Source organism: Neolamprologus brichardi, chromosome 1 (genome assembly GCF_056152115.1).
Source record: "Neolamprologus brichardi isolate AB-2024 chromosome 1, ASM5615211v1, whole genome shotgun sequence".
Lineage (NCBI taxonomy): Eukaryota > Metazoa > Chordata > Actinopteri > Cichliformes > Cichlidae > Neolamprologus > Neolamprologus brichardi.
In genome coordinates, this window is record NC_142104.1 from 38,896,832 (window position 1) to 38,914,203 (window position 17,372).

Genomic DNA, 17,372 nt, shown 5'->3' on the forward strand with positions numbered 1-17,372 from the left:
GAGGTCAGAGGTCAAATGTCGCATGATATTTGAATGCAAACTATAATGTGATATTTAGAATCCTTACATAACAGTATCATTTCCTAAATGTTGAAGATACAAACCATGTAGAAGAAGAGCAACGTGAACAATCATTCTTTATATGCCAATGTGTTTTCAATACAAATAATGGCAGTAAGAAACAAGACAAAATAAACAAAATAGCTCTATATAGCATCATTATTATTTTGACCTTCAGAGCAATCTGTTAACCTTGAAAGAAAGGCAGAGGTCAGATTCCTAATTCCTAATTCCTAATTCTTAATTTATAATGCTTTTTGTCAATTGTCAACAAATAAAACATGAAGTCGACCTTGAAGACCTTCGTGGTTGTAAGGCAAATTTTAATGGATTATTAACACGACTCCCTCTACACTCCTACAAAGATTTACCAGAATTCATTAAAAACTTTTCGAGCTTTCGTGTTAACAGACAGAAAGAATACCACGCTTGCAAACGCTGCCAAAACAGTCGAGGTAACTAACATCTCTACTGTGATTTAACTCTAGAACATGCTGGAAGTCTGTTTATATGCAAGTCATGGTTCAAGTCTTTCACGTCAAAAAAGTTAGGTTAGAAAAAGTTGTGCTTATGAGGTCTTAAGCAGCCAGTTTCAAGTTCCAGCCCTGTCATCATGACCGCATTAATTTTTTTGTTATGATCATAAATAAAAAAATCAGCAACACTGATGATTACTGAGTGTTATGTGATGTGCTGCTGACCTGACAGTTTGAACAGCGTGGCCTTGCGGAAGCTGTCCAAGTGTCTGTATTTGATTAGGTAGAGGCGAGGTACAGCAGCATATAAGAAGAAGCCGGGTTTTGCATGGGACTCGAGTGAGTCATAGCCTGGGATCCAGGTGTTCCTGCGGAGGATGAAGGTGGCTCTTTCCCAGAATGCCTCGCTCTCCTGCCACTTGGCCAATGTCAACTGGCCATTGGGGCTTGCAGACAGGAAGTAGTTTGGCCTGTCAGCTGCCTCAAAGGAAACTCGTGATGTGTCTGAGTAAAAAAAAAAAGAAAAAAATTCATAAGTATAAAGAAAAGCTCGCATAGCAGAAGAGCTACTGTGATTATGTTTTTTAAAAGACAAATAAGACAAGTTGCTTGAATTTACCAGTTCTACTTATGCACAGTCACACTCTGGCGTTAAAAAATCTGAATAAGTTGGGGTGGAGTATTCTTAAAAAAACTGAAGAATTAATTAAAGTGTTTGAGGCTTAAAACGGATTCCAGGTGAAAAGTGAAACAAGGTACATCAGTGTGACTTCAAGGCCGAAGCAGAAACGTGAGCATTGATATTGTCATGTTTTTGAGTGGCAAGTTATTTCAAGTGTAACATTTCTATCAGCTCAGCAAATATCAGCAAACACAAAAAATGGCTGCTAGCTAAAAGTATTGTATTTCTGATAAGAAACGCAGGACTGGACAGGAAGAATGGCGCTTTTTTTAAATCAGATATTGGACCTGTATATGATATGAAGGTGTGTTTTTTTATACTGGGAAACATCTTGCCAAACAATAGTACACTAACTTTGTGGTATTGAAAGGTTTCATGAAAGTACTCTGTTGCACTATGTTTGACTGGTGTACAGTAGCTGCGGTGTTCTCAGTCAGTGTTAGGTTACATCAAGAGATCAAATTAAACTTAAGCTGATGATGCTTAGATTCATTCACTGAATTCAACCTTTATTTCAACTGTTTGCTCTCTAGTATAAATACAGTATAAACAGCATACTTCCACTGTAAGGAACAGCTTTTATATAATGTTATTAACACTGAGTTACATACTGTTGAACTCAGTTGTGTAAACCAACAAAGATCAAATTCCTGCTCCTCGCATACAAGGTCTTGAATAATCAGTCCCCATTTTATTTTAATGACCTTATAGTACCACATCACCCTTGCACTGCAGGTTTACTTGTTGTTCCTAGAGTATTTAAAAGTAGAATGGGAGGCAGAGCCTTCAGTTTTCAGGCCCCTCTTCTATGGAACCAGCTTCCAGTTTGGATTCAGGAGACAGACACCATCTCTACTTTTAAGATTAGGCTTAAAACTTTCCTCTTTGCTAAAGCATATAGTTAGGGCTGGATCAGGTGACCTTGAATACTCCCTTAGTTATGTTGCAGTAAGTGTAGGCTGCTGGGGGATTCCCATGATGCACTGAGTATTTCTTCTTCTGTCACGTTTCTCACTATGTGTTAATAGACCTCTCTGCAATGAATCATACTTGTTATTAATCACTGGCTCTCTTCCACAGCATGTCTTTTATCCTGTCTTCCTTCTCTCTCCCCAGCCAATCATGGCAGATGACTGCCCCTCCCTGAGCCTAGTTCTGCCGGAGGTTTCTTCTTGTTAAAAGGGAGTTTTTCCTTCCCACTGTTGCCAGCTGAAGTGCTTGCTCATAGGGGGGTCATATGATTTCTAAGTTTTTCTCTGTATGTATCATTGTAGGGTCTACCTTACAATATAAAGTGCCTTGAGGTGACTGTTGTTGTGATTTGGAGTTGTATAAATAAAATTGAAAGAAAGAATGATCCTCATAGCAGCACATTTAACATGGCAGCTGAACACAGCCTTTACACAAAGAAAACCTACTGGTACTCACAATAGAAATTATTTAGTGGTGCAGCTTTATATTCACTTTTTCACCAAAACTGAAGGCCAAAATACAATAGAAGTTTTGAATCCATATTACATGTTCTTATGCTTATCACTTGATTACATTCCTTGGTCCTCTTTTCAAGTGTAAAATAATTTTTAAAGTTTATTAAGTGGGAGAAAATGCATTTGTATATTGCTTGAAAATAATCCAAAGTGCAGCAGTATCTCAGCTCACATGTGATAAAAAGTGAGACTAGCTTTGGAACAAGCTAGTGTCTTGGCTTGCTCACCAGCCTGCAGCTCAGGTTGCTATATTAGCATTTAGCAATCTGATCTCTGGGCCATGCTACCAATGTAAGTCAATGAGAGTCCATCTCCTCCATCAGTGTTTTCACTGGTTGCACTCAAATCATTCCAAACACTGTCAAACACAAAGGAAACAGTGGAAGATGAGAAAGCCAGCTAGCCTGTTTTCAGTCGCTGCAGAGAGAGATTCTTAGTGAAACTCTGATTTTCTCATTAATGTAAGGTGACGGGATGGAGAAAGATCATCCAGAAAATAAAATGTCAAACACATGTCTGCTGTGTAGGAATCGTGCTTTCATCAGGAAAAGAAGTTCAAGCTCAAACTTTAAATTCAAACACTAGAAGGCACCACAAGGCAGTTTTTAAAGCGCTAATAAGCTAACATTAATTATGACGTAAATACCAGCAGTCCCCAACCTTTTTTGCGCTATGGACCGGTTTATGTCCAACAATATTTTCATGGACCAGCCTTTAAGGGGTCACAGATACAACTAAATAAAACCAGTACCGGTACAAAAAAAAAAAAAAAAAGATTTATTCATAACACACATGAAAAGGTCCAGGGAAACAGAGTTAACAATAAGAACGATAAAAAAAAAATAATGATAAAAACCAATAAAAAGCCCTGGAAACCATAAATTTCACACCCGAGCCTCAACTCTCGGGTGCCGGTACCAAACAACTAACGGTCCGTGGCCCGTGGAGACTACTGCTCTAAACAAACTTTAAACAGCTGCTCTCAGTCCAGTGGAGTTTTTTAACACGTGTTTTGGTTTTTGGAACTTTGATGTTCACTGTTATTAATAATAAATTTAAAAGGTGTGAGGCAGATAGCATCTGCTCAGCAATGGCCAACCAAACAATGAGTGCAATAGCAACAGCAAGCAACAGCTAAAAGAAGAGAAAACATTGGGCTAACAATTATTTGCTAAAACTTTACAATATCGCTGCTGTATTTTCAGCTTGATTGCTAAGCTTTGTGTTTTGGAATTGATAGCTGAATATATACATAGAGTCTACCACACTTACAGAATAGATATTAAAGTTTGCATTCTTACGTCTTTTTCCTTCTTGTTGTTTTTTTTTCTTCCAAGAAAAAAGAAACTCCTTGTCCAGTCACCAGAAGGTAAAGAGTCAGAGTTGAGAAACCAGACATTACAGATTTGGCCAAAGAAACTAATTTTTTTTAGTTGTGAATTTAACATCAGAGCTCCCCTGTTTAAACAGCTTCCTACTGGCTTTCAACCAGCATACCTGCGTCTCTTTCATTTAGGAGCCTGCTGTATTCTGCTGACAGAAAAATATACCACTGTGGTATCTACACAACGATCAAACTTTCCCAAACCCACTACAGAAGATCTCTTTCATGCACTGATACCACCAAACCCTACACTAGTAAAGCAGACACAGACTGTTTTCTACACTGAAAAGAAACGAGTGTAAAATAAAACTATAAAGCCTCTGAACTAACCAGTTTCCCACACTCACTAAATATAAAAACACAAGAAACTTCCTTCCTCTTGGAAGTCATAATTATTGTCAACAGTTGTAATTAAAATGCTGACATCATCATTTGAAATAGAAGAAAAAAAATTCTACACAAGATGTGGTTTGTGTTCTTCTTTTAAGAAATCAACTAAATCAGTTTTTTGAGCAGTTATTATTTTGCCTGCAATGAAATGAATCTCTCTCTGTATACAAAGTAAACCTTTTCATTTTAAACAAATTCATTCACCGTGTGGTCGCGCTCTGCTGAGGCCAGGTGTCATCATGAACAGCGAGATGATGTCAGGGGTGTCGCTGATGTTGCCACGCTGCAGGAACACAAAGCCACTGGATTTGCTGGCTGCCAACAGTGTCGTCCGATCCCTGAAGGTAAAGAGCCTGAAGGGACCTTTACCCAGAACTGCAGACAGGCATCCACACTTTATTGTAGGATTTTACCTCTTTGAACTCATAATTCCTCCAACAGCCTAAAAACTGCTGTTCTATCACTGCATAATACTTGACTGTGAGTGGTCCTTTCATTAAAGATAATCAATGTTGCATTGCATATTATTGCATTATAATAATACATTTATACTTCTTCGTATAAAGTGCAGGGCATATCATTTATATATAGAAATATCTCTCTCTCTCTCTCTCTCTCTATACATAAGTGTGTGTGTGTGTGTGTGTGTGTGTGTGTGTGTGTGTGTGTGTGTGTGTGTGTGTGTGTGTGTGGATTGTTATACCTTTGTTGTAGAATTCACAATCGTATGCTGCAGGGAAACAAAGAGACTCTTATTAATAACAGGATGAGTACTACTACTATCAATAATGATATAAATACTATGAAAGTAGTACTGAAAGGTACTTTATAAGCACGAAAAGTAGATATTAATTTTTATTAGAGCCTAACCAGTATAGGATTTTAAGATCAATATCAATATATGGTCATTTAAAATTCCCCACAACATAGTTTAAACTTGCATCAAGTTCTTCCCTTTTATAGTTTCCATCTTGACATTTACATAAATTATCTAATTTTACTGTTGAGAAGAATTTTTATATAATTAATTATGACAACTATTAATAATAATTTGCTTTTCAACAACCGCTTTTCAACCAATAGCAGTTTAACTGATAACGATGTAACTACAATTATAACATCATTTTTTTTAGTTTTTATGTTTTTTTCCAGATAAGCTATTGAAGCTCAGTTATTCCTCTGTAATTAATTAAACATACAATGTCTACATTAAAATGTTGAAAAAGGAATGCTTTAACAAATAAAATCTGCAAACGTTAGCAAGAAACACTAGATGGGAATTTTACTCCCTGTGGTCTGACTGACTCACGGCATAGAGAAGGAGAACGCCAGTCCACAGGTACACCCTGGTGGCAGCAACGCTGGGCGTACGCCGCCACACTGGTGCAGAAACACTCGCAGTCGCCTCCTCGACTGCAGGCACATGTGTCTGCTAGACAGTTCATGTAAAACCAGGTGACATCCACCTAAGGGCAAATATAAGAAATATTATTTTTACAAATTTATTACAAATAGATTAATTAATAGCAAGTAGAATTTTACCCCTTATTTAAAAAAATAAAAAGTCTGTAGTACTTGTAAAAAGCCCAGGGCAGAGATGTTTTGTTACTCACCACTGGGTGGCAGGCTTGGAAGATCTCACTGAGCAGAACAGCACATTGTCGTTTTGCAAAAGGTTCTCTGAGTGGACTGAGAGTGCAGGGATGTCTGATATCTGGACTGTTTACACACTAAAGACGCACACATACACAGGGAGATAAAAAGAAACATTTATGTCAAATGAGAAAGAGAAATTTCACTATAAATGAATCACTATTTCAGTTTTCAAATAAACTGAAGTTGTGATGAATAGGCTTGCAAGTTATTGTCCAAGTGAAATGTTAATTTCACAGTTAATCGCCTTCATTAGATCATCAGAGCATGATGAACATACAGGTGATGTTTTGCTCACCTCTGTTGCAGTCCAGCTGTTTCCAAACTCCTGTGGTGTTGGGGAGTCGATGTTGTCAGGCGTTCGCATCTCATTCACTGTCTTCAAGTCAAAGTTCCCACACAGTCCGCTCAGCTTCCCCTGAACACATCACATCGCCTCTTTTTAGCCTGTTAGCTCATATGTTGTTAATACCGTCATGATATTACATTTTACTTTATATCATAGCCTCTAAAAATTTGTGACTGACAGTAACACAGAACTGCCTGTCTGATGCTGCTCTGAGAGTGGTGTGTTCAACAGTCCGATTGAAAAAAAAATCTGTTGTTCTTCAGTGCTTCTGAGATGATTCGCTGTATGTTCCTTTGTGAAAGGAAAGGACGTGCCACGATTCATAGCAACATACCGTCCGACCTTTCACAAAAATAATCAGCTAAACTACAAGTGATTCCCATCATGGCTGCAGATAACTCAGAGGTACTCAGCTCAATTAGGAACCAGAAAAATCCTAAAATATCAAACTGGTATAACATCAGTTTATTAGGTATCATTTGTGGAGTCACCTTATATTGAAGATCAGCTGAAGATCTGCAAAAAACAAAACACTGAACCAGCATCTTACCTGCCAGCGAGGTCCAACCTGGACATGCACTGTAGTCTTTCGGTCCCAGAGGACTGTGACGTCTTCCTCTGGGAAATGAATCACTGTGAAGTACCCAGCTGGCCAGATGAACATCATCTGCTTCCTGTCAATCACACTGGATGGATTCTGCATAAATGAGTGACTGTAGTTAGATGGCAGCTAATCACTGAAAAATCCTTAAATCTTATTCAGAAGAAACAAAGATGACACACAAAGACACTGTGCAGCACATCACTCTGCGCTAGAAGTAGAAATTGCTTTAAAAGTGACTCTTACTGGCTTCCCAGTGTCATCATCAAAAGCAACAAAGGATCTTCCAACATTGATCAGCAGGGACTTCCTGCAGATGATTCCACTGTCAAAACAGTCGATGTTCTCAGCTGTGACACTGAGCATTATATCAGCACTGCTCTGTGGAGGTGAGAAAACACAGCTGCTGTAACAGTAAATGTCTTTATAGCTTAGAAATCTCAGTGTAACAGTAAGCTTAGTGTTTATTATTACAGAGTAAAGCAGGTTTGTGTGTGTGTGCATGTGTGTGTGTGTGTGTAAGGGGGGGGGTCCACTGTTATGGACCAAAAAATATATCACATGCTCATGCTAGGACTATAGTGGCTATAATAATCTTTTTGTCACATACCTTTACAAGATAAACTTTACATGCTCCAACGTAGTCAAATAACAGCCCATCAAACGTCCTGTAGTGGCGATCACCGTAAGCCGTGCACAACGATGGACACGGCTGAAATACACACTGGAACGTCCCATGCTGGCAAACACTACAAAGACAGCAATGCCTCAGTGATTCGGCATCAACTTGTTCCCACTTAGTTAGAGGACATTTTTTTCACATCTAATGGCCTCCTTTTGTTGAGAGCCTCAGGTTTACAGAAGGCAGAAAAGTGACCGGTGAATTGTCAAAGGCTGAACTGCAGCTCATTGCACTATTAGGCTGTCATCTACATCTTCTTCCCTGGCTGAGGCTTGAAGAAGAAATGGAAGGATGGGAGAATGACTGAGATCACTGGGAGAGTGTTTCCTTTCACTAGCGATGAACAGTCTGAAGCAGAGAATCAAAGAGTCATACAAGGGCCCGCTCTGTTTTCAAGGCCTTTTTCTGTGCTGTGATAGCAGAGAATTATAGATATCAGGTGGCCACTTTCGATGCTCTGACAACCTCGGGATTCTGAGCTTTCAGGCTAAATCTGACTTTGAAAAATTGGCGATGGTACTAGAAATTGTTTGCTTGATGATCATATTAATTTTGACAGCTATTGTTGGCGAGGCCAAGACCAAATTTGTAAAGCGTGACAAAATGAATGATTGCCTAAAGAGAGATGGGAAATATGATATGTGAAGAAATGTAACATGAAAGGAAGATTTTCAATTTTAATGAACAAAATTTTCTATAAACACTGAATCTGTGGAAACATACCACTGGTAGCAGGGCGAAGAGACTCTGTCGCCAGGGTAATACTCTTTTCCTTTCCACAGACAGGGGCATGCAGCGGGCTCAAAGCACTCATCTCCATGTTTCAGCAGCCTGTGGGAAACACCCAACTGTTAAAGGAAAAACACTTTTAAAGCACTGAGTTTAGGTAGAATTGAGACCAATGAATTCTGTATGCTGGGGCTGAAAAGTAAAGCCGGTGTTAAAGTGCCTTAAATCAACATGTTTTTTTCTAATAGCCAGCAGGGATCAAAAGGACTTGGTTGTCAAGCACTCTACTCATCTCTCTGCACACATATCTTTATGTTATAAACATATTCATTAGAGTCAACAAGGAGACTAAATGTGGGTATGCTTCATTGTGTGATTAACAAGTCATTCTTAGTCGCACCTGCCCCTTGCTAAGCTTATTCTTATTCAAAACACCAAGACAGAGTATAAAGATGTTAAGATTTTACAACAAAACTAGTGTGAATCTATATCCTTTTTAATACAAAGTCTCCATAAAAACAGTAGCACATGACATCTTGAAAGCATCTTGAATTACTGTGGTGCAGTGCTTTGGCCTTCATCACCACTGCCATTGAAAATGTATCTGACATGTTTAAATGTGAAGCAGTTTATTTAAATGTAAAACCATCTTTCCAACAGCTTAAAATTTGCTAAAACTGAGTCATAACACAGGATAATGATCACAAACACAGCATCAAAAAGTATGTATACTTTTGACCCTGTGTGGATTAGAGAAATTTCCAAAGTAAATTCAAACTTCTGTACCCAGGTCTTGTTTTTTAAAGATGTATGCTGTGATATATTGTGCCATGATCATCAAACAGATAATCATTAGAAGTCTAAAATTACCATGATATTTACGGATAAGATAAGAATTTAAACAACAGCGCAATGGCTTGACTGCAGTCTGCCTTGCATTGAGTGTACTCCCAAGTGTTGCACACCAAGTAGAATTTATTCTTATTGCACAAAATGATGAGATAAATGGTAATGTGGAAAACTGCATCCAAGACAGAAACAACCGCATTGTGCTGCTAACACAACTTTGGTTCTTTGCAAGCACCTGCCAAGACTAGCTTAGTCTTGGCAGGTGCTTGCCAAGACTAAGCTGGGTTTAAGAACCCAGAGTGGAAGCTGAGTGAATACCAAACTGAGTATGCAGACCCCTAACTTCAACAGGTAACAAGCAGATGAGGAGTGAGGCTGCAGCCTCCCTTTCTACCTGTTCATCTTTCTAAAGTAGAGTCATTGTGGCGATCGCTCACTTGTGCTGTTTTTTTTTTTTTTTTTGCTTTGTGCAGTCAGCGTTGTATTCTACTATGAGAAAGATTTTAGAGATGTGTGTCCTCATTAAGGATTTGTGTTGGTGTGTGGGGTTGTAGCCTCAGGTTTATGTTGCTAAATGGTGATTATGAGACAGTTTCTGTCAGCTATTTACAGAGTAACATGAAAGTACAAACCAACAATCACCACTTGAGGAACCTAACCGATGTAAGACTATGCATTTTTAAATCCCATTAACATGATTTTATGTTCATTTTAAGTTGACGGACAAATAATTGTCCAATAATTACACCAAATACAGTATCTATAACAGCCGACACATATCCGTTTACTTACTAACGTTCCCTGACCCTAACCAAACACCCACTGCCAGCCAGACGTTAATTAAAAATCAAAGACCGTTTACCGTTTACTACCAAATGAACATGATGCACAAGCAGCTCTGCCCCTACCAGAGAGTATGATTTAATTTGTAAAACACTCATTGAGGAGGGTTATCTCTCCTGAAATCTAAATAGGCAAATCATTTGCAAATGATCATGTTGAATTTAATTTAAAACATCCCTGTATCTGTACAAAATTAACAAGTTTTTACATCTCTATGTGTGGAGTGAAGCTGTGGAATAGACTAAGTGAAGAACTGAAGCAATCAGCATGACTCAGTTCAAAAATATGTTTTTTGCAAAGTACAGGGAGGAGGTAGGGTTTTGATCGGGTGTCTCACCCACTATTTTCACACTAGGGATGTGTATATGTGTGTGTGGGTGCAACTTATATTTATATTTAAGTTATTTATAATTATTATTGCTTTGTTTTCCTTTTGTTTTGTTTGCTTGTCTCTTTTTCTCTGTTGTTGTTGTTGTTGTTATACTATTTAAACATGTTCAAAATAAAGATTCAATTCAATTCAAAATTCTGCATCTAAATAATCCAATCTCTCTGAAAGCAGTGTTTTTTAACTATTGAAGAACAGTGACCTAAAGGCATGCTATCAAGTTATAGCGTTGTCATTTTGCCAAGAGAATAACAGAGGTAGAGCCAAAGCAGGTCTGCTTCCAGAGCAGAGAGATGCCAGGAACCCAGAACAAATTTCAGGGGTGGGCGACTGTGGACTGTAACACTCATGTTAGCTACATGAGAAAACCAGACAATTAGGATTCTCAGAGATAGAGAAAGAAACAGTCTTTGTCTGCAACCATCCATTTGCTTTCGTCTCTGCAAGACGAAGCTGATAAGTATCTTGTAATATCCATGGTTGAGCTATATCCACTGGCGAGGCTGCCGTGACATACTGAATGGTCTCGCCACAAACCTCAGGTTCATCTGAGTAGAGTTACACCACAGATAAAACGGTGCTAACAGCTTCCTTTATCTGGCAGCCAAACTGCTGTATCAATTTCTCTGATCAAAGATATGAAAATCATTTATTGTTCTGACCTATGAGCACATTATGAATAAATTCTCATAAACACAGTCCTCATTTTGAATTTCATTCTTTCGCATGATGTAAAATGGACTGAGGAATAAGTAGTTGAAAAACATGATGACAGATGAGTCAAACAGCGCAAAGGCTCGACTGCAGTCTGCCTCGCATTGAGTGTACTCCCAAGTGTTGCACACCAAGTAGAGACAACAGGCTGAAAATTATCCCTGACGGTATGCAGCCTTTGGCCTAGATTATTAATGACATTTGCAATCGTGAATTACATTCACAAGATTAGCAGGTGAATTGATCCGTTTATTTGGGGCAGAAAATAATTTAAGGAAAGACTGATGTTTTTCTTTCTAACTGACTGATGTTACTCTCCCGGAGTACTCAAAACGCTGTATACAACATGCCTCATTCACACAAGCACTTCTAAACGCAAGTGCAAACTAAAGTGCATTCACACACAGTCATACTCCGATGAACGCATCGGAGGGCAACTTGGGGTTAGTATCTTGCCCAAGGATATTTGGCATGCAGACTGGAGAAGCCAAGGATCAAACCACCAACCTTCCAATTAGTAGCTGATTTGCTCTACCACCTGAGCCACAGCCACCCTGTGTGTGTGATCTATCACACACAGATCACAACATGCTGACATGATGACCATTTCACAGTTAATAAAATGCATAAAATAATTTCTGCTACAAATTGCTTAATTTTTTCAGTACTGGGGCGTCTTAGTGCAAAGTCTGGGATGAGGAGGATATACTTAATGACGATTATGTATATGACTACATTTTTACATTTTGCAAGTAAATAATAATATTTTTTAACCAGATGTTCCCCACTTATCCTAGACACTAGCTCTTTCAAAAGGCAGCAGACCTGACAAGGTATATCATCTTTATCACCTAAACTTGTTTTTGCTTACAACACACTGAATCATCTCATGAGTCTAAACTAAAACAAAACCTGTAACCAAAACCAAATTCCAGCAGGCTGCATGTTTCTGTTTTGCACCTGAAAGTCCAGGTTCATATGAGTTCAGCTGGACTAATTGACACAGAAGGAATGAATGAATGGTCTACATTTTGATCATAAACAAAGTGTGCCATTGTGAATGCAGACACAATGGATTCATCTGTCTGCACCTCAGCTAATCATTTCCCATTAGAGGTTTTAAAGTCCCACTTCAGATGAATACCTTGCAGTTGACTCTGAGTTTAGAAAGGGTTTTTGTATTTTGATAGTCATTTAAGTGTAGAGTTAATATAAGAAGAAGAAGAAGCTGCTTATCATTTGTTGACTGCTTTAGTAAACACAACTAAAGCTGTGGAGATATAGTTAATATCATTGAAATCATAAATCTTATAAAGGTTATTATTTCAATGTCCAAGATGTAAATATGACACTAGGGTTTGAAGAATTAATTAAAAGTAAAAGCTACATCTCAGGTCTGGGGGTTAGGGTTATGGAAGATGTGTTTTTTATTTGTCCTCAAATTCACAATTTATATAGAAAATAAGCTGCAATAAATTTGGTATGTACCAGTTTCAACTGTTTTATATTTTTAAATACTCTCTATATAACGATTTGTGATTTTTTTTATTGCATGTGACATTTTATTTTTTTAAAAGTATTTATACAAACCTCATCGTGCTGTTAGCTCAGACAGTTGTAAAAGCATAGTAAATACCAACGTCATCCTATAAAATACTCAAGAACTAAGTTGTTTGAAAACGGTGCAAAGAAATGCCAATGCATCTCAGCCCTTTCAGGTCAGAGACAAGAGAATCTGAGAAGGTAGATAAACTAACTGCTGAGTAATGCTAACAAAGATTAGTCAATAAACAGACAGGGGTAAGTTTTGAACTGAATCCTGATGTTTTCCTCAAAACAGCTCCTGTTTTGATGCTTTCACTGGGCAAAAAACTATTCATCAGATTCATCCTTTACACTATTGGTATTAGTATTGCTGTCCAAATGCATAGTGAATTTGAATATTTACATAATATACAGTGTATTCACTGAATCCCACAGTGTCTCATAAAAAGGTTGTGCACAAAAATTCCCAAATGCTCAATGTTCACAATTGAAAAAAAGCTATTACTATTACTCATCCTATTAATTCTACTGTACCAAAGATGGCTTAATTTCACCAGAGAACTTAGCCTTGAGATATTGTTCAATTAACAGAAATAAACAGGTCCGGAAACAAAGCCCACATTATGCTTGTGTCAGCTAGCAGTCTGCTAATAGCTAATACCAGTGTGTGAATGTGTGTGTGAATGGGTGGATGACTGGATATGTAAAGCGCTTTGGGGTCCTTAGGGACTAGTAAAGCGCTATATAAATACAGGCCATTTACCATTTTACCATTTAATAGCAGACTGGTCGATTAAGTATTTCTGACAAGCCACATTTCTTGATTGCATCTGTAACGAAGCTGCTAATAAGCTGCTATCATTCATTCTGGTGATGAAATGTGAAAGACTAGAAAGACAACCCCCAGTACTGTAGACCATCATGCATTGCCCTGAAAGAAAAATTACAGGTGGACGAAAGGCATGAAAGCAGCACTTTTCAAAGTGAACAGCCACAAAGTATGTTGTAAATGTGAATTAGGAAATAAAATTGCATATTTTGTATTTATCACACAAATGTGATAGAGCAATGACATTGATATTAACAGTACGGAGTATTTTGCCAGTAAGCTCGTAACCCTAACCCTCGACAACTTAAATATCAATACTGAATGAATTATTTTGAATACCTGCTAATGCAAACACAATGCTAGCTAGCTAAGACGAAATTTAATGTTTGCTAACATTAATGCTACCAAAATACAATATTAAGGTAGTTAAATTTTGCTTTTTAAACTTATTTAGAATTTTTGGGGGAGGGTGTGGTGAGTCATGTTAACATCACTGATTCGTGAACTCTATAAATCTTTAAAATAAGAATCATAATAAAGGTTTCTTCTGTAAAAACAACCCTTGATTAGCAGAAAAACAAACAGGCTTCTATGTAGCAGAATATGACTCCAGGCTGATCTCATACAGAGATCATACAGTTTTAAGGTTCCCAGTGAACTTTAAAACTGTCTCACTATCACTACACTAATACATCTGTCATCAAGAAGCAGAAGGGCTGAATGAGATTTCTTTGTGCCATATTTTTTAACTCAGGTTTCAGTGACTTTTTAAACACCTGAGCTACAACTGGACGACAGATTTAGAGGTTATGATGTTGTTGACACCCAAAAGGTCAGTTTGCTCCATGTAGTGAACAGGAACATCTGAATCACACCAGTGAGGTCAGCAAAGGTGACTCAGGGTTCAGATGACCATTTTTGCCCCTCTCCGACCTTTTCACCGTATCACTATATTTCAGTAGGTTTGCTGAGATAGTGCTCTGAGTAACAGGCAGAAAACCCAGACTGGTGCTATTTATAGAACGGAGCTAAAGTAACCAAGGGGAGCTTCAATGCAAGGCCAAATTCCAGGAAGTCGGTTCAACAAACTCTGAGTCTAACCACAAACTCCGAGCTGATTTACTCTGAGATCAGCAACTCTCAGTTTCCTCTTTAAGAAAGTAGGATGATCAAAGTAAGTTCAATCAACTCTGAGTATGTTGACCCTGAATTGAATGTGTTTGTAGAGAAAGAAAGCAATCCTCAACAGAGCTTCAATACTAAGATTCACCATGGCAACGATTAACTAAAGAACAGATCCCCTTTTTATCCAGTGAACCAAGGGATATGCATTCAGGTCAAGTATAATGTCATAATTTTACATTTAAATTTTAAATCTAATCATCTAACCTGACAGGAACAAGGGTGGGTAGGCACTGAGGGTAAAAAATATGGAAAAACAAATAAGACACAGAAACGATGGATATTAGTTAACTAGATAGCAATATACTCTGGGATGGATCTGCCCTTTTATTGAATAAAAAAATACGTTTGTGAGAACTTTTGATTGTTTCCTCTTTTTTTAAATTAGTCTAATTGTTCAGTAAAACTTAAGGCTTCTATTATTTCTGCCATTTATGCTTCAAAATGAGATTTACAGAAAGACTATGCTTTAATTTTCACCAGTTTAACCACTAAGAATTTAAGCTAATGGCAGTCTTCACTGACATACATTAGGGTTATTTTCTTGGAGAGACAGCAGATATGTTTTAATAATAATAATAATGGATTGCACTTATATAGCTCTTTTCGAGACCCTCAAAGCGCTTTACAATTCCACTATTTATTCACACACTGGTGGAGGTAAGCCACATTTGTAGCCACAGCTACCCTGGGGCAGACTGACAGAAGCTGCCATATCGCGCCATTGGCCCCTCTGGCCATCACCAGTAGGTGAAGTGTCTTGCCCAAGGACACAACGACCAAAACAGACAGGGCTGGGGATCGAACCGGCAACCTTCCGGTTACAAGATGAGATTCCCAAGCCCCTGAACCACGGTCGCTCCGTTTCAGTGTTAATGTTACCGTTAGTACTCAATGTAATTCCGCCAAAATAAGTCTTGAATGTAAAGTTTTTATTTATATTTTTCATATAATTCATCTTGTAAGAAAAATCTAACCTTGGTCTTGTTTTAGCATTTTTTTGACTATATAAATACACATAGCACAGTACAGTAGTACTTCAGATTATTTAAAAACACATTTAGACAATTAGTAGTTGTTTGAATTATATTTTTAATGGTTTTGCAGTGGTGTGTATAATGGTGGTGGATACAAACAAGATGCTTAACGGTCAAACATCAGCTACTTTGATATATTTTGGGGTCATGTGGGTTTAGTGAGTTGTTTGAATGGGTGACAAAAATGAATTGAGACCGGTCAGTTTGGAGCCTGATCATCGATGCTGACGTGATATGTACAATATTAATAAGTTTATTTGTTCAGCATTGTCTTGCTGATGATCTTTTGTAGTACATGTTAGTCCAGAACTATATAGCATTCACCGTTAATGGTGCCTTCACAGATTTACAAGTGACTCGAGCCAATGTTTACAAAAGCATCCCTCTATACAAGGATGTTGGTGTTTGATCTCTATATTGGCAACAAACCAGATGGTCTCTCATTTCAGTGGTGTCTATGTTTTCCAAATGTAAGACTTTCATTGGTCAGATAGTTTTCCAAATCACCTTAAGCGATAGGTTTTATTTTTTCTCAAATTAAAGCTGGGGCCAAATTGTCAGAAAGCCTAACAAGGTCAGTTTTATTTGTTAATGGAAATCCTTCATAAATACATGATTTGAGGTTCACAGATAGAATCTTTGATTGTCTTTTAAGAGTTACCATTTTAGCGCTACACTGTTTCATTGTTCTTTTGTATACTTATTCAGCTCTTCTGCTTTTACATGAAAAACAAAGATTGTGTATTTTTGACAGTTCTAAAATCGAAAAATATAATCCTTCTGTTTGCAGGTGTAGCGCTCTCATCAATCAACTATATAATCTATGCAAATATGTCATAAGATACGACATCCTTAAACTAACCTTTGCCTGTGCGTACTGTAATCAGGATGACTCGTGGTTGATGTCACAGAATGAAACCACTTAACCCCCCTTTCAGGCTGACAGCCAGAGAGGATTAAAGGGATCAGATGACTGTATTCTACCCATAATGTCTGTTCACCTCATCTGTTGGAATCACGTCCACTGTCTGCCACAGAAAATCTGCACTTTTCCTTATGTCACATCAACAGACACTTCCACAAAGCTTATATCTTTAAATCTATAAATGTAAAAATCTTCTCAAAAAAACTTCATTCCAACTTATACATTTTACTGGTCTGACCAGTAGATAAAGCAAGGCAGTTTCTTCCCCCCCCCCCAAAAAAAAAAAAGGAATTAAAAACCAGGAAAATTCATGTATATTAGAAGCCAGCAGGGAATTAGCAAGTTCAACCAGAAGATGAGTCAGGTTAACAGAACAACTGGGCTAGGTTTATCTCAAACTGTCCACACAAAATGAACAGCTACGTCTGCTTATTACTTTATGTTGGGAAACAAATGGTTACAACGAAGTGCTGACTACATGTATCGCACAAGCAGCATCACCAGGTATGGGAAGGAGGGGGCTGGAAGACTATTTCAGGCTTCTGTGACATTTTAAGAAAGTTTAAT

General features: G+C 37.9%; 1 protein-coding gene across 1 annotated transcript in view; it reads right to left on the minus strand.

The window, feature by feature from the left end:
* The window catches only part of otog (otogelin), a 58,139-nt gene that overhangs the window by 22,088 nt on the left and 18,679 nt on the right, over positions 1–17,372 (minus strand). Inside the window, exons 19-28 of the mRNA XM_006804468.3 lie at positions 8,488–8,595; positions 7,693–7,831; positions 7,329–7,463; positions 7,032–7,178; positions 6,431–6,550; positions 6,093–6,209; positions 5,789–5,945; positions 5,183–5,209; positions 4,684–4,854; positions 762–1,040 (exon numbers count right to left, since the gene is read on the minus strand). Of these exons, the coding sequence (XP_006804531.3) occupies positions 762–1,040; positions 4,684–4,854; positions 5,183–5,209; positions 5,789–5,945; positions 6,093–6,209; positions 6,431–6,550; positions 7,032–7,178; positions 7,329–7,463; positions 7,693–7,831; positions 8,488–8,595 (1,400 nt within the window). The remainder of the gene's footprint in view (positions 1–761; positions 1,041–4,683; positions 4,855–5,182; positions 5,210–5,788; positions 5,946–6,092; positions 6,210–6,430; positions 6,551–7,031; positions 7,179–7,328; positions 7,464–7,692; positions 7,832–8,487; positions 8,596–17,372) is intronic.